At 42.1% G+C, this 19,884-nt stretch overlaps 1 protein-coding gene across 2 annotated transcripts in view; it reads right to left on the bottom strand.

Moving 5' to 3' along the window:
• Positions 1 to 565: 565 nt before the first annotated feature.
• Positions 566 to 19,884, bottom strand: part of PHLPP1 (PH domain and leucine rich repeat protein phosphatase 1) — a 93,826-nt gene continuing 74,507 nt past the window's right edge. The window contains exons 11-17 of one of the 2 annotated variants that reach the window (XM_075270892.1): positions 18,787 to 18,987; positions 16,963 to 17,125; positions 13,869 to 13,999; positions 10,705 to 10,824; positions 9,878 to 10,072; positions 6,700 to 6,928; positions 566 to 2,851 (exon numbers count right to left, since the gene is read on the bottom strand). In XM_075270892.1, the coding sequence (XP_075126993.1) occupies positions 1,697 to 2,851; positions 6,700 to 6,928; positions 9,878 to 10,072; positions 10,705 to 10,824; positions 13,869 to 13,999; positions 16,963 to 17,125; positions 18,787 to 18,987 (2,194 nt within the window). In that variant the 3' untranslated portion in view covers positions 566 to 1,696. The remainder of the gene's footprint in view (positions 2,852 to 6,699; positions 6,929 to 9,877; positions 10,073 to 10,704; positions 10,825 to 13,868; positions 14,000 to 16,962; positions 17,126 to 18,786; positions 18,988 to 19,884) is intronic. The other variant, XM_075270893.1, reaches the window with a different exon arrangement.

Genomic DNA, 19,884 nt, shown 5'->3' with positions numbered 1-19,884 from the left:
CACTTGTGTTTATTTCCCCTGACAAAGGATTGGCCACTGATAGCAAACATCTAATTATCCCCCCCTTCAAACATCATCTGTCAGGTGGAAGTTGGGAGGCCCCTTTACACATAAAATACTTAATCATCCCACACAAACTGTCAGGTTCAGATTCATCTCTTATGTGTACAGCGGCCAGGCCTGTTATATCACACTTTAGCTATGAGCCATAACCAAATGTGACATATTATGTAATGGATTAGACGTTAGACAAGTCCAGTCTGTCGCAACTACTACTCCAGTCTAGAACAATCCACCTTACAAAAAAAGAGCTTAATAGGCATATTGGGTGCTGAAACTAGCAGCACTCACTGCTCAGGTAGGGGTAGAGAAAAAACTAAATGCCAACTGTGACGGAGTCTTTCAAACAGCACATACTGAATGATACAAAGTCGCAGTTGGTATCTGCATTTGTACGTCATGGGTTTATAGAATATCTGAATGTTTTGTTTTTTATGCCCACAGTTATTCTATCTACACCACAGTCAGAAAGAGTACAAGGGACAACATGCACGGTTTACTTGTAAAGTTTGATGTTTATTATACCAAAAATGATGACATTTTCATTTGTGCATTCAGCATTGATATAACTCTTGGTAAGCTGAATTGTAGTGAGCTTTGTACAATCATGCTGGATTGTGGTTGCAGCAATACAGAACACAGTCTTGAAAAGGAAGAAAAACATGGTTCAGCAGATATTGTTCATTTTATTTTTTTCAGAAAAATCACATTTTCGTCACAGCCACTAAAATGAACTGTGGGCTTGATTGATATAAAAAAAACACCTTCAATTTGTAGCAATTTTATGCTGGTTGTGTCTTCTCAAAGCTAAAAAATATATTAAATTTCCCCAGTAATGCACACATCAGCTGAGAAAGATACTCCTGGTGCAGATACCTAGCAAAAACAACCTTTTGATGGCTGCAGCACCACATGGTGTATCCTTATGAATACTATACAATACATATGCTATATACACTGACCCTTCAACTGCTAGGAGAAGCCACCTTGTTTTACCCAACAGGTTCTTCCAGCAATGAAAGTCATAATTTCCTAATCAACTGTTCTCTCAGAGAAAATTAGTGAAACTCCGTGATTTAAGGTCACCGGAAAGAGTAAGCAACTCCTAAGAGTTAAAGTCATATTGATCTACAAAGGTCTAGCACTTCCCACAGTCCCTCTCAACAGCAGTCAGTCAGCATCCTCACTTCTAAAAGGAATTTTATGTTACATGTCTTTACCAGCGCCAAATATGGCCACTTTTTTTGGAAATAAACAAAACTACTACTCTCATTAAAAAATATTACAAATCTGTATTATTTGTTTCTCTGCAATATATTAAATTTTTTTTCATCAAAATTGTCTTCTTCAAACTTTAAATTTCCTTAAACATGATATGTTAGGGAAAACAGTGATTAAAAGATTGTTAAAGCATTTGTAGAGGAAATGTGGGGGGTTAGTTTAAAAAGAAAAGGGGTGTAGGTTAAGAAAGTGATGAAATGGTAGGAGGAATGAAAACTGGGTGGTTACTAAGGTTGAGCACAGATGCCTAGCGGAAAATAATAAGTACCTAAAATTCTGATTTTCCCATATCATCAGGAAAGCAAGGGAAGCTCAGGGAGTCTTGTTAAAATGTATTCAAAGAGGAATGAAAGTGTCATAGTGGCGTGTCATAGTAGTCTGGTAACTGGTCCATTTGATATTGCCTGTGCTGCTGAATCTGCAGCTGCTGCTGTTGTTGTTGCTGCTCCTGATGTTGCTTCATAATCTCTTTCACTTCCTCCTCGAGTTCAGGAGGTATAATAAACTGATCATCAGGGTCTGGCTGGGCCGGTGCTGCAAAATAACCACCTGTCTTTCGTAGCGGTGCATCTGCAGCGATCTCAATCATGTTGTGACTCTTTTCAGAAGGCGCCACTGATCCGTTTGCTCTTCTCTGACGACCAAGCGTGTTGGAGGAAAAGTCCTGCTTCTTATTTAACATAGCAAGGTCATCTTCGTTGGCGCTTATAACAATGCCTTCATCGCTAGGTTCTAGCACAGGTATGGGTGCAGGCATTGCTCCATTCTTGGGGCGGGAGCAATGAATGTCTACTTCCACCTCAACTCTGCTGCCATTAGAAAATACACCTTCAATGGGTTCCTCATCTTCACTGTCAAGACCATTGTCTGAGAAGGCACTGGAGAAAGTGGCACTAGACAGCTGACGTTGGAAGGAACTTGAAAGGCAAACAGGATGTAGTGTACATCGCTGCTCACTAGGGCATCCTACAGTGCCAACTCCATTCTCATGAAGAGAAACTGCAGGTGGTTCATCGGAGGCTGTGGACCCAACTTCACTGCTCATCTCGGAGGTGGATATCTCACTGCTTATTTCAGAGGCTAGGCCGCTGCTAGAAGAAGGCATGCCTAAGCTTTCTGGAGCTCGGTCCTTAATTACAACATTGACAGAAGGTGTAAAGATGCCAGGACTGGGAGGAGGAATGCCACCATTAAGCTCACAACAGCAGAAGCAATCTTCTGTAACATTCAGCTGTACAACCACTGCACACAGGCTCCCACTGCATCCGTAACTTTGAGCAAGACTACACAATTTCTTAGATGCTGCCAGAGCATCTGGTACGTTCCGTACGGTCTCAACTGCTTCTTCCTCTGAAATGCTATCCCATAAACCTTTGCTACCAAGAATGAAGAACTCATCTTGAGGTGTCAGAGCAACAGACTGTACATGGGGCCGTGGAGTAGCACTAGGATGGAGGAACGTATACCCCAAGATACGTGTGCAGTCAGTTACCCCATTCACTTTTCCATCCTAAAAAATAAATACAATTACAAATTATTAAAAAACAAAACAGACTGTGGAACAAACATTATAAGTTTTAATTCTTTAGTAATATGGTATAGTGTGAACCAGCGCCCACTTTTCTCAGCTTTGAATCACTGACAATGCCATGTAATTTAGCATATACCAGGTGGGGGTAGATACTGCTTGAACATCTTTATAAGACAATGCAGTAAACAGATTTCTGCCCATCAAGATTTCTTTTGCTTCTACATTCCTCTATCTGAATTAGGAATATATGCAAAAACTTTGAGAGCAGTAATACTAGGCTTAAGACACCACAAGAAAGCTAAACTCAATGCAGGGTTATTCTCTGCCTTAGTCATTTCACAGAGCCTTGGCATGAAATCAATTTCTTTATTTAGTCAAACTACAGCAGTTTAAGGGTTAAAAGCCAGCATTAGAGCAAGTAGTGGATGCCATTTTAGAAAGCGGCTTTATCCAGCCATCTGCAGTTCAGGGTTATTTATGCTCCAATTACTTTTTGCACGGGATGGGGGGGGGGGGGGGTGATCTTTTTTCATGATGGCAAGAGAAAGAAGAAAATAGCTTCACAAAGAGGAAAGGGATGAATGAGAACTGTTCTGTGATGCTGGGACATGAGCACAGGATGAGCCACTTATTCAAATAGTGCTGAATTTCTCAGATCCCAGGCCTGCGACAACAAATCCCTACAGCTCTGACATTTCATTTACATCTCATGAAAACCTTCCTATTTCAAGGGTCATAGAAATGTCAGCAGAGCTCTCAGTTTACACCTCACACCATGCTGGCAAATATCTAGAAAACCGTGTATTCTGCAGGGGAATATAATGCAAAGTGACATTTAAAGAGAATGAAGAGGTACAAATGGTTATTATGTAATGAGCCCTGAACAAGCCACACACTGTACTTCAATGTTAATGCAGCAAACTGATATTAAAGTCTATTGTAAGGGATTAACAGGTTTGGTGGTGGTGTGTGAGAACACATTGTCTGCCCATGCACCTACTGTATATTGCTAACAGGGTTCATTAGGGGCTACAATGGAAGAATTGGCAACAAATGCATAATGTATAGCTGAAATAGCTGGTGCTTTCCTTCTTAATCTCTATGGTACAGTTCCTCCAATTCCCAGTCCCCTCTATTTCTAGGGATGATACTCGTCACTCCACATGTCCCGTGGAAATTATTAAGTACTATCTAAGAACACTCCGGCACTCTCAAACTTTGGTGTTAAAGTTTATTCACTTATGCACGCTCTCTCAATAGGAGGTATTTTTGGCTAAGGGGGCATTCATACTACCGTTTGTGTCCGATTGCAGTGTCCGTTTCTACTGTCCGTTCAAGATTTTAGCAACGGACACTAGCTGTGTCTGTTACAATTTCCATTCATTTCAATGGGATTTCATCTGTTGTCAGTTTGTGTCCTTAAAGGGGTATTCCCACCTCACATACTCAGCAGTCTTCACTCTTGTAAAATCTCCTTTCTTCCTGGTTGCTTGCATCATTTGGTGGGCGGGGTTTCACAGGCAACCTGCCGTTTAGCTCCGCCCCCAAATTCGTGTGTAGCTCCGCCCACCCACATTGGACTATGAAGTACAGGCAGCAGCAACTCCATTCTGTGTTACATACAGAGACTGCCTGTCTCTACTATGATGAACACAACTGAATTAGCTAGCCTGATAACTGGGAGAACAGAAGAAATGAAAGCAGCTCCTCTATCTGAGTGCAGGACCTAGGTCACATGGTGCAGACACAGGATTAGCTAGATACACAGGCTCGCTCCCCTGCACTTAGCCCCTCCTCCCTCCCCCCTGAGAGCAGGCATATACATCATTTGACTCAGGAGCAGCTAGGTCAGGGCTGTGGCCACAAATAATTGAATAAAGTAAGATAGTGGACAAACAAAGCAGTTTTGCTGAAGCAGTGTATTTAGGAAAAGTCTTACATCCACATTAACAAGCAGTATAGATAGGATCCTTGTGATGGGACAACCCCTTTAAAGGGTCCGTTACCAACCATGTCCGTTTTTTCAAGTGGACAGAGAAATCACAGATGCAGGATTTTTTTTTTTTTTTTTTTTTTTTTTTTTTTTTTTTTTTTTTTTTTTTTTTTTAACATTGAGGTCTATGGGCAACGGACATATAATGGACAGTAACTGATGGCCAGTTACAGCCCGTTATTTTCTGTCCGTTTATTTTCTGCACATGCTCAGAAAGCATAAACAGCAAAAAAGAAAAAAACGGACAGTATAAAAAACGGACACTAACTGATGCTAAGGGCTCGTTCACATCAGCGTTGTGAACTCCGTTCTACAGGTTTCCGTTTCCTGCCTAAAACAGAGGCAGGAGACGGAAACCTGCAGGAGTCTCTCTCACCCATTCATTTGAGCGTTTTATGCTCTCCGCCGCGAAACCGGGTTTTATAATCCGGACACAGAGTCGGACATGCAGTACTCTGTGTCCGGATAAAAAAAAATCCGGTTTCGCGGCGGAGAGCATAAAACGCTCACCGCCGCTCACGGCCGGACCTGGTCTGAGCTTTCCGACTTCTGGCATGAAGAAGATGGAAAGCTCAGAGCGGAAAGGTGAACGCTAGTGTGAACCTAGCGTAACTGATACTAATGTGTCCGTTTTTTTTTTTTTTTAACTGATCCATTAAATGGATCAGTTAAAAAAACGGACACATTAACATCAGTTAGCATGAGTTAGTGTCCGTTAATGTCCGTTATGATAGGTGTCCGTTTTTTTTCTTTTAAACGGACACCTTCATAACGGACAGCAACGGTAGTGTGAACGCCCCCTAAGCGTTGCTAAGTGCCAGGACCCTCTATCTCTGTAAACTGACCAGCAGCTTCTCTATGCACAATGGATCTGGAAGTCTGAAAGGCGTTCCCACCCTTTTTTTTTTTTTTTTTTGGGGGGGGGGGGGGGGGGGGACCAGAAAAAAAATCAATGCATCTCACACTATCAAAGCTAAGAGAGTGGCCTGCACAGCTGGCGGCAATTTTACAGAAATAAAGTGGGCCCTGAAAAGCCACTCTCCCCCTAGAACAGTTCTAAAAAGAAGGGCGCCATGTATTTTAATTAAGCACTATACAGTTATTGTGAAATATTAATAGTAAACTGGAAGGCTGCAGTAATAAATATATTGAGGGATAACCAACACATGACATTTCATCTGTTGTGAAACTACAACTCCCAGCATTTCCTGACAGCCACAAATGTATTGCTGCAGGCTGCTAACCTCTGGTCTTACAGTATTGGGATGGGTTATTCATTTTGACAACTACATTTCCGGGCATGTAACCTCTACTTTACCAACAGGCTATCTATAGAAGAAGGTGCAGGATTTTCTTAATGTAATAAATAGAATTTAGAAGTTTCCTTTAAAGGTTATGTTTCTTACTGAGAATTCACTTTAACTTACTACTGTATAGGTTATGTATACTGTAAATCTGAGAAATATACATCACATTCTACATCTGCAGAAAGCCAATGTGCATGTTTCCTGTAGTGTGAATGGGATTTTGCGCATAACTATAACATAATGCAGATTTTCTTGGCATTGTTCAAGTTTCTCAAACTCACAATTAAAAAAAAAAAAAGAAAAAAAAAAAGAAAAAAGACCCCCTATGACGAAAATTATAATCTGGGTGATGACAGCAAATTATTATACAGTCTATCAACTTTACCAAATACTAAAAGATATTTCTTTATGAACCTGCTGTTCTGTACAATGTGAGACACAGAATATTGAAAGTGTGCATTTTAGCAGGGTTATTTTGGGTATAAAGCTATTTTAACATCATGGATCTCATAATGAGATTTGTTTACCTCCGTTATAATTGCCTTATGCTGCTTTACTCGCTTCCGTTCTTCATCACAGCTAACAGTGTAAGCCTTGGAGAGGTTGAGTGGCTTCCCATCTCTGCAAAGCACTGTTTGGCATTTCCCCACATTGGCAGAGGTCAGTGTAAAACAACCTCCGGGGTCCATAGGATCATGCTTTATGTGACACAGAACAGCAGAACCTCCAAGTTTCTGGCCAGCAGTACCCAGCTTCCTACAATAAAAAGGAATTTAGGGTTTATACAAATGAAACAAATATTAAAAAAACAACAACATCCTAGACATGCCCTAAGGATTTTACACTATGAACAATACACCAAAAAAATAAAGGGAAATAAAACAAATGGAAACACATTGCATATCTGTTTAGCCATCTTTCCATGGACATGTACACAGAAAACACATTGGGGCAGAAACTAAAACTGTCTTTGGCTATGTTAATGTCCATTGCTGTCATCCAATGGCAGATGACTGCAATGGACATGAACAATGATAGAGTAATAGACACAGACACAGTCCCCTCCATCTGCGTCAGTTGCTAAGGACTCAAATGTAAACATGATGGATATCGTCTAGGTTCACAATAGTGTTCGGGTTTCTGCCTGCGGTAACCCGTGGACTCCATAGATGATAATGGAGTCCAATGGGTTTCTGTCAATTTTATACTAAAACTGGCAGAGAGAAAAGTCCTCCTTGCAGGGCTTCTGACTATTTTAAGCGGAATCTGGGACGGAGTCTCCTATGGAGACCCGAACTCTAGTGTGAACCTAGCAAAATAGAAAAGAAAAGCTTCTGTTTTTTTTTTTCTTTTTACATTGTGGTTGAATGAAGACGGACACCTTCAGAGAGGGCTCAATTTGCCTAAATCTTTTTAAGTTCATCACTCCTTCTGTGACAGACGAGCGCAACGGACATTAAATGGTAGTGTGAACCTACCCTAACTTTTCGGCAATGAAAAGTTATACTAGACAGTCTTTTCCAAATTGTCTAATGCAGTTTGAAAATCTGGTGAACTTTTAGACTGTCTAGACCAGGGGTCTCAAACTCAATTTACACGGGGGCCGCTGGAGGTAGAATCTGGGTGAGGCTGGGCCACAGCAGATTTAGCTCCGCCCAATTTAATGATGACTCCACCCATTCTTATTCATTATTCATGTGCCCCCACACAGTATAATCCTCCTACAGTCCCCCGTACACTATATGTCACCACATTATAATGTTCCCTTCCAACTGCCCCACAGTATTAGGTCCTTCTCCTGGTGCCCCAGTTTAAACTGGGGGAAACTAGAGGGGACATGAAACTGGGGCAGCTGGAGGGGGACATAAAACGGTGGGGGTAGTTGGAGGGGGGCAATAAATTAATGGCAGCTGAAGTGGGACATTAAACTGGGGGCAACTAGAGGGGACATTAAACTCAGGAGGCTAGAAGCAGACATTAAACTGTAGGGGGTAGGTGGACGGTGACAATAAACTGGGGGCAACTAGAGGCAGACAGCTCCCCCTCCAGCTACTCCCACGGTTTAATGCCCCCTCCAGTTGTCCCCAGTTTAAGTGCCCCCATTCATCTACCCTCAGTTTCATCTCCGCCCACCATTTCTCCCCCAGTTTGATATCCCCCTTCATTTGCCCCATTTTATGTCCCCCCTCCATCTGTCCCCAGTTTTATGTCGTCCCTCCATCTGCCCCAGTTTCATGTGCCCCATCATCTGCCCCCAGTTTCATATTCCCCTCCATCTGCCCCAATTTCAGATACCCCCTTCATCTGCCCCCATTTTCATGCTCCCTCTTCCATCTGTGACCTCAGGTTCATGTCCCCCCCCCCTCCATCTCTGCCCCTAGGTTACTGACACACACACACTACATCTCACATTCCCCTCAGTACTACATCTCTTCATCTGTCGGCCGGCACACTAAGACACGCCTCCAATAGTCACGTGACGTCTGACGTCACACACAGGTCCTTGAGTCTTAAACTTCAGCAGTACTAGCTTTCCACTGATCACACATCGCTTTTATTGCTGTTATAAGAGCGGGGGAGTGATCGGAGGAACAGTTAAACTTTGCCCCGATCACTCCCCCACTCTTATAACAGCAATAAAAGCGATGGGTGATCAGTGGAAAGCTAATACTGCTGAAGTTTAAGACTCAAGGACCTGTATGTGACGTCAGACATCACGTGACTATTGGAGGCGTGTCTTAGTGTGCCGGCCGAAAGATGACTATAGTGGGACATTCAGGGAGCTGCGCGGGGGCCGCAAACTTTCATCCCGAGGGCCGCAGTTGGCCCGCGGGCTGCAAGTTTGAGACCCCTGGTCTAGACTAACTTTACACCACTTATTAGTTGGCTTAGTTTATGCCAGACTTGATGTAGAATTTGGTGCAAAGGCTAAAATTTTGGCACAATTTCTGGCTCACAGTTTAGCATATTAAGGCAACCCTTCCTTCTTCACAAGTCCCATATAGTACGAGGTGAAAAAACAGTTAGAAATGGTCTAAAAACACACACACAAAAAAAATGCAAAGCATGTACAGCAGTTTTTTGGCACACAGAACTGCAGAATTCTGATGCATATTAGTTTATCTGCCCCAAAATATATAAATTGCTTACACCATGACGTATTGCAATCATAAAGGGAAGATCCAGAAATTAAAGCAGTCACCTGAACAAATGTTTAACTAACCGCCATTAACCCCTGAATTCAACATTACACAGATTCAGCATGGTAATGTTATTTCAATATAAGACGGAAATAAGCAGCTACTAGACACCTATGGCAAGACAAACATTTGGATGACTTGGTTGCACATGGCCAACTTAACCCATTAACTGCTATGATCCCCAATTGGGGATAGGGTACTTTAACCTGCATACGAATGCCATCTGTCATTGCGGAATAGAAACAGGACATTCACATGCTCCAGCAGGATGTCGCCCGTGATAAGAAACCTAAACTGATCATGTGTTTGCATTGCTTTGCGCACACAAGGTCATTTTCACGGTGCAGTTTATTTATTGAAAATTTTTTGGGGGTCAGTTAATGGGTTAAGCGTGTCCTTTTGGCCTCCATTGAGCCAGTATAGCAAGCTGCTGAGTATTATTTAATATTGATAAACGTAATACGGAAATTATAATGATTGTGTAGAATGCTTTCATCAGATTTACCTCTGCATTACAAGGAAAGTGTTTACCATGTACTCCTCTTCACTCTTTGTTTTTTGCAACTCATCGGCTAAGATATCACACATGGTACACTGAAGCAAAGTAGGCACTTCTACATTGCGTTCTCCGTCAAAAACGCCATATACTGCTTCCCGGTTATCACAAAAGTTGTTCACCAAGAGGGAAGCTACACACAGCCTGGAAAGCAGGGAGAATGACATTATTAAACTGGGAGCCATGATACAGCCTTAATATATCTTAGAAGTAAAGAAGCTACCAAGTGCTAAAGCAAAGGAAAATGACAATTGGAGAGGAAGAGAAGAGCACACTTATAATAAAGACATACGCTTCTAGACAGAGTAGTAGCTTTAAATGATGCAGATATGTTAAGAATGAAAGCTGCAAGGGCAGGTCCTGTGGGAACAGAACTGTGTGAAAGTCTTAAGCAGGTGGCAGACAAGCAGTTAACATTCCTCAGAAATGACATCACTCTATGGAGACACTTGAAAGCAAAACCTTTCAGCCACCAATGAATGCGGATGAAATGTTGGACTTGCAGACGTTGTGTTCAATGATGTGCTGTGAAGGCAACCCGCATCACTTACAGATATCTCATAGCAACCGCAACCAACAAAAGCTGAGGGTAAAGAACAGGATGCAGTGTGACGTAGCGGCCGTGTCCGCTTTTAAAGTCCTCAACTCATGTTTCACGTGAGAAACTATTTCTAATATGTAGAGCGAGTGACAAAGATTCTCATTCACTTGAGAGGCAAAAGGCACATATAATAGACACATTTATATGGATACATGTTAATAAAAACAAGACGTACTTATTCTTCATTCCTGAAGCCTCGGTGTATCCATGACTCCATACAGCAGGTGCTCCAGAGGCTTCACTGGCAGAGAAGCCACACGAAGGCTGGTCCACTTTAAAACATCGAATGTTACTGCTAAAGAAAAAAAAAGTCAGATGAAAAACAAAAACCCTTACATCTTGCAGTTATAAGACTGTACATGCAATTTAATGTTTTACATTAATCACACTTTTTGCCTGGCCTAACAATGCTTTAACACTGGCACTTAAGGTATGTTCACATGGGACAGATATGTTGCAGATTTCCATCAGATCTGCAGGCAGGAAAATCAACAGCGTATTAAAAGTAGCAGCAAATTAGATCTGACACCGATGGACTGCCAAAAGTAATCCACACTGAATCAGCACGAAAGCTGACCTGCAGTATTCCAAATCTACATCATGTCCATTATTTATTGTCACAGACTGTCACCTATTGGTATGCACACTGTCAAAAACATGTTGTGGATATATACAAACAAACAATAAGAAATCCTAAATATTTCATGTATACAACACGTCATAGGTTTTCTTCATCTACCTGACCAGCTTACGCTAGGTTCACACCTGCGTTCTGGTCTCCGTTCTGTGCTTTCCGTCTTCTGCATGCCAGAAGACGTAAAGCAGACCGGGTCCGGCCGTGAGCCGCGGTGAGCTTTTTATGCTCTCCGCCGCGAAACCGGATTTTTTAATCCGGACACAGAGTACTGCATGTCCGACTGTGTCCGGATTTAAAAAACCCGGTTTCGCGGCGGAGAGCGCAAAATGCTCACTGCCGCTCACGGCCGGACAGCTTTCTCACCCATTCAAATGAATGGGTGAGAAAGACTCCTGCAGGTTTCCGTCTCCTGCTCTGTTTTATGCAGGAAACGGAAACCTGCAGAACGGACACCTGGGCGCAGATGTGAACAAGCCCTTAGAAATAAAGGGGTTATATTTTCTTATATACTGCAGAATGAGAGCTTTGCAATCCATTGTGTTTGAATCTTCTCTAACATCCTCTAACATTAAAGATATGAAGAAATTCAGACAAGTTCCACATAAGTCACCGCTATAGCTAAAAAGCACTCCCCAGTACAGCAACAGTGTCTCTTAAAGGGGCTCTATCACTGGGAAAAGTAATTTTTAACTAAACATCCTTGCATAGCCTTTAGAAAGTCTATTCCACACCTACCTTTAGTATGTAGATTGAGTCAATAGTTTCTGAATAATTCCGGTTTTATTCATATGCTAATTAGACTGGTGCACAATACATCGTGCACTCCTCTCCTATTGTTTCCTATGCACAGGCTGCTGCTGCTGACTCAGCTTCCTGTTTTCACACACACATAGGAGATAATATGAGAGAAGAGTGCTGCTGGGTACTTCCTGTGTTGGCTAGAAGCTCATTAGCATATGAATAAAAAGGGACTTATTCAGAAACCACTGAGGCAATCTACATACTAAAGGTAGGTGTAGCATTTCTAAATCCTATGCAAGGATGTGATTAGTTCAAAATGACTTTTCCCAGTGACAGAGCCCCTTTAAAGAGGACCTTTCATCAGATCGGGCACAGGCAGTTCTATATACTGCTGGAAAGCTGACAGTGCGCTGAATTCAGCGCACTATCGGCTTTCCCGATCTGTGCCTGGTGTAAAGCGCTATCAGTCCCGGTACCGTAGCGCTTTACAGTCAGAAGGGCGTTTCTGACACTTAGCCAGGGACGCCCTTCTGCCCAGCAGCGCCTATCCAGGGGCGCCTATCACACAGCTTGTCCATAGACGAGTATTATCAGGGAGGGAGGGGGGGGGCGTTCCTCCCCAGTCTTAGAGCACAGCGCGATAGGCGCTGCTGGGCAGAAGGGCATCCCTGGCTAAGTGTCAGAAACGCCCTTCTGACTGTAAAGCCCTACGGTACCGGGACCGATAGCGCTTTACACCTGGCACAGATCGGTAAAGCCGATAGTGCGCTGAATTCAACGCACTGTCAGCTTTCCAGCAGTATATAAAACTGCCTGTGCCCGATCTGATGAAAGGTCCTCTTTAAGTTTGCAAGTCCACAAAAGCATTGAGGGACCTTATACACCTGAGGACAGGTAATCAATAAGGTCAATGGGTGTCCAACACCTTGGACCCCTGCAGATCAGCTGTTTGAAGGGGCAGTGGAGCTTCTCAGCAATAAAAAGGAATTGGGCAACCCCTTTAAATTAAACATTATTTAAAGGTTCTGTATCTTATGGGTCAGCTAAAGAATCACAGACTGTATAAATGAAGCTTCACCACTGTGCTCAGTTACTATGTACATCATTATAAAATTGTTCAAAATGAGGGAGAAACCCAAAAGGGAGAGTGCACCATGTGTGTCTGCCATTACATACACACAACAGGGGCATAAGAATAGAAAAATTCATTTTCATTTTGCTGCATCAGACACAGTATTAAAACCTATGACGGAGAAGTCCTGTGACCACTCCACAAAGTCCTGTGAACATTCCACAAAGGTGACCTTTAATGTTTCCAACGCAGCTTGCTATGAGCCACTGTGTGCCTCAGCAGTTATATAACCGCCTATACATGTCACACTATTATGCAACTCCTATGAATAAGCTATTAAGGAAAATCACTGGAAGCACCAGGAAGTTGGGAAATTCTCCACGCAAGATGATCTCACCTTTGACAGGTTCTTTTAATAAATCACTGATGTCAAAATAAAAGATTGTAGGTTAAATTTCCCTTAAAATTTTCTACAAATATTCATGTTTCAGATACACTTTGTAACCAAGGACAACATCTGCCTAGAGTTTATATGTTCTCTGACTGTTGGTTCTCAGCTCTGCACAACCACACTGGTTAGCTTCTTCAGAGTGTATGTGTATCTGACGCATGATAAATTAGATTTTTAACCCCTTAGACACACACTTTTGCATAGATGTGATTCCATTTGCCAGCCAGGCCTGTGATGAGGCTGTCTGAACACCTACATGTGCACGGTACTAAGGTCCTGATATAAGGAGTGACCCACTTTAGCTCCAATCAGAGTGTGTAGTCGTCAATGAAGCAAGATCCTTTATCTGCACATATCTTTTATTACACGTCTTTATGAAACATTAATTGTTGCTTAGGGCCAGTGGAAAAAATAAATCACAGGACCAAGTCTACTCACTTGAGCAACTCCAAGGTTTTGTGGTCCAGAAGGAGCCGCGCGTTGCCAGTCAGGTCCAGTTCTTGCAATTTGGGAGGGAGGTTCTCAGGTAAGGTAATTTCAGTCAGCTCATTGCAACTCAAGTCCACACACTATAAAAATAGGAAGACTAGAGTGAAACATGTAATAGTATACACAACACTTTGTCAGGACCTTATGAAATCCTCTGATTTAGATCGGTTGTTCAATAGCAGAAACGCCTCGATCCTGAACTTTTAGTTTGTTTTTTTTCAAACATCTATCAAATTAGCCAATAGTCCGGGCAATTGATCAATTTCTCGTCATACACCCAGTAATTTAGCACAGTGATGCTCAGGTTATATAAGGCTATAAAAGGACACAGATCAACCGGTCAACTAAAAAGACAATTCAGATCATTTTAAATAAAATTTTACATTTCACAGTTCAAATAATTTACCATCTTGTTAATACTTTACATTTACCTACATTATTATTTAGCATGGAGTTTGTGTTACTATGCATTTTTCCCTCTTCACTTAGGTCAGAACTAAGTTCTAAAATTACTTGAGAACAGTGCATTATGGGAACCAAGGCAGCAGTTACTAAATCTGAGCAAAGCCATTAACTTAGATTTGATAGCAGAATGGAGATTACTGCTGTTGGTTTCCAGGGTCAACCAGCCAAAATAGATGACAAAACACACCTACTAATAAATTAGCATCAGGCTCGTTATAGGCGCACCCTCCCCCAGTTTAGGGGCTATGAAGACTGGCGGTAATGCCAGTCTTCATAAATCTGTCCCATTGAGATACTGGTTCGCCAATGGCTTCAAATGATTTCTTATTGTAGAAGCCAGATGGTTTTTCCATGGATCAGAATAATTTTTCTAGCACATTAGATGCAGGATTGGATTGACATTTTGAGAATATGGAGACCAAATCAATAACCTTGAGCTCTGTCATGTTCCTCAAGCCATTTATGAACAATTTTAGCAGTGTGCACTATCAAAATAACAGAGGCCACTGCAGTAGAATACATTGCCATGAAGAGGTGTATTTGGACTGCAACACTATTTATATGGGCCTAAAGGTTTCCCACGTGTGGAATCAGATCAGACAAGCAAGCCTTTCACCTACTGTTTTGGAGATGCCTTGACCAAGTCAAAGTCACTCCTATGCTTGTCCTTTTTTTTTTTTTTTCAAGGTTCAAACACTTCAACTTCAAGAACAGACTGTTCTTTTGATGCCTATTGTAGCTAACCTCTTGACGGGTGCTATTTTATTATCCATTATGAATTTGATATTTTACTGTACAGTAATAATGATATAACTACTGATTTGAGATCCAATTTTGTGTTGTTCAACATTAATTTCAAATCTAGTGTAAGAGGGAATAGCGGTGCCATAATAAAATATACAACATGGTACGGCCTTGTTTTCCCATATTCTTGATTTATGGTTTTAAAAGCCATATTTGGCTTCTTTTATCTCTTCAATTTTGGGCGCTCTCAACCAAGTTGGGGAAGGAAATTTGACTCCAGCCTTGTAAATAATGATGCCAGCCCTTGGTTCATGCACGTTTTCAATGAACACACAAGGATGCAATTACAGTCTATACATCAAACAGTGGTGATACAGGACAGCAGAATCTTTACACAACCCCTGCAGGTTTTCTATTTGGCAAAAAATGAGATTTAACAGAAGTGACTTTTCTTCTCAGTGGAAAAAGCAGATGGGTACATTAAAGTAGCCTGCTTCAAAATATTAACTGCAAAGAGCTTGTAGCCTGCAGCTGTTGCTTACATTATGTTAAAGGAAACAAACATGAGGAAAGCAGCTTTGATGACTGACCTTTGTCAGAATAAGGGGGCTGAGTTCTGCAGAAATAGAAACTAGCACAAGATATCCAAACACCCGAAATCTAACACCAACACCATCAATGGTCTCAGACTCCTCATTTCTATGAGAATCCATCAACTAACTATGTATTACAATTTAAGACAATCTGTGGAAGAGATTGCAAGGCAAATCCCTGGGAAATAACAGCTCAGCAGGTGAAATATCCCATTTCAGGCACCTGTTTAAAAGTCAAGCTCGAAATAACTGGGCTAGAGGAACACATGACAGCATCTGTGACTCTGCGGACTTAAAGCTGTAAATGTGATCACACAGCACTTTCTAGCCTAAGGACCTGTTTACACGGGCACAGAGGGTGAGGATTAAGACGCGTAATCCACAACATAATCTGCCCCCTCACAATGGTGGTCTATGGAGACTGCTAGCGGTATGTTGCCACTAGCGGAAAAAAGAAGCGAGCTGCCCTTTCTTCAGGCGGGTTCTGCGGCTCGTTGAGCTGCGGTGTCTGCCTGGCGGCAGCAACCTCTGGAGTCGGCCCATTCATTTGAGCCGATTCTGGAGGGGGAAGCAGCGACCGACAGTTGTGGCAGGGGGGTTTTAATCCGAGAGTGACGCAGTTCCCCACTCTCGGTGCCAAAATCCGCACCCCCATGTGAACTTAGCCTAAGCGTCCGTTCAGGCAAATGTATTCAGGCAAGCACACACCACCATAAATTTCTATGATGCTGCAAGTTCAATTCACTGGCCCCATGGTCAAGCTGGAAAATATAGTTGACAAATGAACCAGATTTCTCACTTATATAGCATACATTTGTATTGGCCACAGTGAATGCTTTACAACTGGATTCCTTTAAGCATACGCATCAGCTTCTATCTAGGCGGGTGCTTCTTTGTGACAAATTCTTTTAAAACGTAAATTTTGCATTTCTGCATCCACTATGAATTCTATTTTACCAATTCTGAGGGACTTGCCACTTTAGAAACCTGTAAAATGTTCTAAAGGCGATATCCAAACTAAAGCAAAACCAAGAATATAGGATAAAAACAAAACATTAGACTGCGTTTTTATGTAATTCATATACCAGTCTGAACTAGGACAGCAGAAAAGTCAGTCAAAGATTTGATCACATTCACTAGTATGAGAGACTCTGAATGTTGTATGACTATGGCAGCAGCACGCCTAGAAAAGCTACGTCATCAAGTTCTGGCTTGGTAATACATTAACAAACATCACTGACCTTGATCTCTGAGAGTTGCATAACTTCAGGGAAGACTTCCAAGCAATTGGAGTGGGCAATGACAGTATGCATACGTTTGCAGTTCATGATGGTGGTTGGTATGGCTTTCAGCTTGTTCCCACTGATATCTATCTCTTCCAGCTCCTCCAGTTTGGCCATTTTACTGCACAAGAGTAAATATATGACATATAAGTGTATAAATCAGTAAAGACCAGAATGTGTGTAGTTTCCAGTCATAATGTTGTTTCATACAATACAGAATCTGGTGAAATTTTTTTTATCTGTAACAATCTAAAAACATGCAAACCAAACAAAACAAAAACAAAACAAAACACATCAAACCAAAACATTGAAGTAATATCACACACTAAGGTATTACTATAATAGCATTCACATCAATTTCTCAGTAGTTACCATTATTGACACTTATTGTTTACTGAGGCAGGAGAAACTACACCCCACCAACAAGCCAGTAAAATTTGTTACTCCACCTAGAAATTTATGAAGAAGTTGGGATGAGGGTTGTCCCTACAAACGCTCATCCTGTCAAATCCGTGCTCACAGTAGCAGACTGTGTGTGGCCAAATATGGGGAATGGTAAAATCTGGTTCTCATTTTAATTAACAACAGGAACACCAGAAAGAACGGAACAGTAAGAAAAAAAAATCCAAATTTGTAGTTTTGTGGAAAATACAAGACTTTACTAAGGCAGATATACAAGACGTGGTGCCAACTCCTCTGCAAGATATGCCATTTTAAAGCATTACATCTGGACTTTATATCAAAAGATATTTTTGGCATGCCATATACCATATATACTCGAGTATAAGCCGACTATTTCAGCAGTTTTTATGCCGAAAAAGCCCCCCCTCGGCTTATAACCGAGTCAGGATCCACGGAGCACAGAGACTTGCAAGGACCAGCATAAATCAAACGAAGGAGGAGATCCTTTAGTGCTACTGCTCTGTGATTGGCTTGTCATGTAGGTCACGTGACATATTAACCCGTGTGCCCCATATAAGGGTTATTAATATGTGAGACACATGAGGGTACTAATAAAGGTCTATGCAAGGATCTGGGATTACCGGTAATTCATACAAGACCAGAAAGGGGTATCCCCACAGCAACAAAAATTAAAACCTAACTTTTATTAAAGTCACTTAAAATAAGTCTATACAGTTCATGTGTACCTCCTTCTACCACCTAGTGCAATAACATCACTATTCTTCACTGAGTGGCAAATCTTTTTATGCAGGCATGTGTTCTGTGATACCTAATCCGTATGTCGGGTGTTAACCCTGAATCTAGGTACTTGTTCACACCACTCTCTATAGCTCACCTAAGCTGACAGGTGCTCGTTCTGACCGCTCCCTCTCCCCTCCTCAAACAATTGGGTTTCAAATTGACTGTGTTAGGAGTCTCTGCCTGAGCCTGGACACTTATAAGAACCTGCAGCTCTGGACCCTGCTAGTTATTCTGCCTGTATCTGTGAGGACAGATTGATATTCTAGGACATCAGATATGTTCGTCCCTCCATTATTACCTCCATATCAGTAACTCTAATGTGAGGCACACATGGGGTTAATGTCAGGGACATGATGGTGTTAACCGCTATTACTATGATCCCCATGGAGTTACTAAGCTGTAATGCACATGACCAGACTTTTTATCTGCAATGTTGGATTCCCCCCCAGGCTTATACTCGAGTCAATAAGTCTTCCCACGTTTTGTGGTAAAATTAGGGGCCTTGGCTTATATGCGGGTCGGCTTATACTTGAGTATATATGGTAGTTTCACATCATCTATTTCACTAGAAGGACATACCTTGCAGGAAAGGTCTGTAGATGATTGTAGGCTATGTGCAATATCTTCAGGTGGGGATGTCCGGTTAATAGAGGCACACATTTATCAGTAAGGTTATTGTTGGTCAAGTATAACTCTTGTAGTGAGCTCTGTGTTTCTTCAGACAGAGAAGCAGCCGGAAAAACTTCAAGATTGTTGGCTGAAACATTCAGGCACCGTAAACTGTTCAAGGGGGCATAAAGAGGTTAAAGGTTAAGGACATGAGACAAATATCTGTGCTAACAAAATACATAGTCTCAAAAAGAGTTGGGCCACCATTGTTCAGCACGTTAGTAATTATTAGATTTATAGATTTTTAGCAGGAAATTTAAGGTAGCCTCAAAAGGTCGGACCACAGCAGTCTTCATTGTGGTCCGATCTTAGACTCTGCCTCGTCACAGACGAGCCTCCGGCAGAACCAGCGTTGATTGGCCGAATGCTGTACACTGTATAGCATTCGGCCAATTAACGCTGTCAATGCATTCCTATGAGAAAAAGTTAGCTCCCGCATAACTGCAAGCTGCCAGCTCTCCCGACTAGCAAAGACGAGCCTGCTGCAGAACCAGTGTTGATTGGCCGAATGCTACACAGTGTATAGCATTCGGCCAATCAATGCTGGTTCTTTAGGATGTGTAAGGGCCGGTTCACATTAGTGGGCAGTGTGCAGCAAGCACACGGAGCCCATTATATGCTATAGGATCCGTGTGCTTAACTGTCCAGTGCTTGCAGTTGCGCCCAAATTCCGTTCGGGGGGGTTCATCCTGCGGACTCCTTCAGGACGTGAGACTAGCGCTAATATGACAACAAATCATTCGTGCGGGCAGTGCACTGCAAGCACACGGACCCAGTTATAGTCTATGGGGTCCGTGTGCTTTAACTGCACAGCGCTCCTCCTCAACACTCCTCAATTGCACTTCTAAACACTCTCCTCCTGCTACTCATGGACTTGGTGACTCCTTTAGTCGAATAGTGGTTTCCTCTGAAACGAGCATTTTTTCCCATAGACTATAATGGGATTCGATATTAGATCGAGTAGTCAAATATTGAGGCTCTACTTGAAACGAATATCGAATCTCAAAT

The sequence above is a fragment of the Leptodactylus fuscus genome, chromosome 4 (genome assembly GCF_031893055.1).
Source record: "Leptodactylus fuscus isolate aLepFus1 chromosome 4, aLepFus1.hap2, whole genome shotgun sequence".
Lineage (NCBI taxonomy): Eukaryota > Metazoa > Chordata > Amphibia > Anura > Leptodactylidae > Leptodactylus > Leptodactylus fuscus.
Note: the sequence above shows the minus strand (reverse complement) of the source record. Positions and strands in the feature narration are given on the sequence as shown.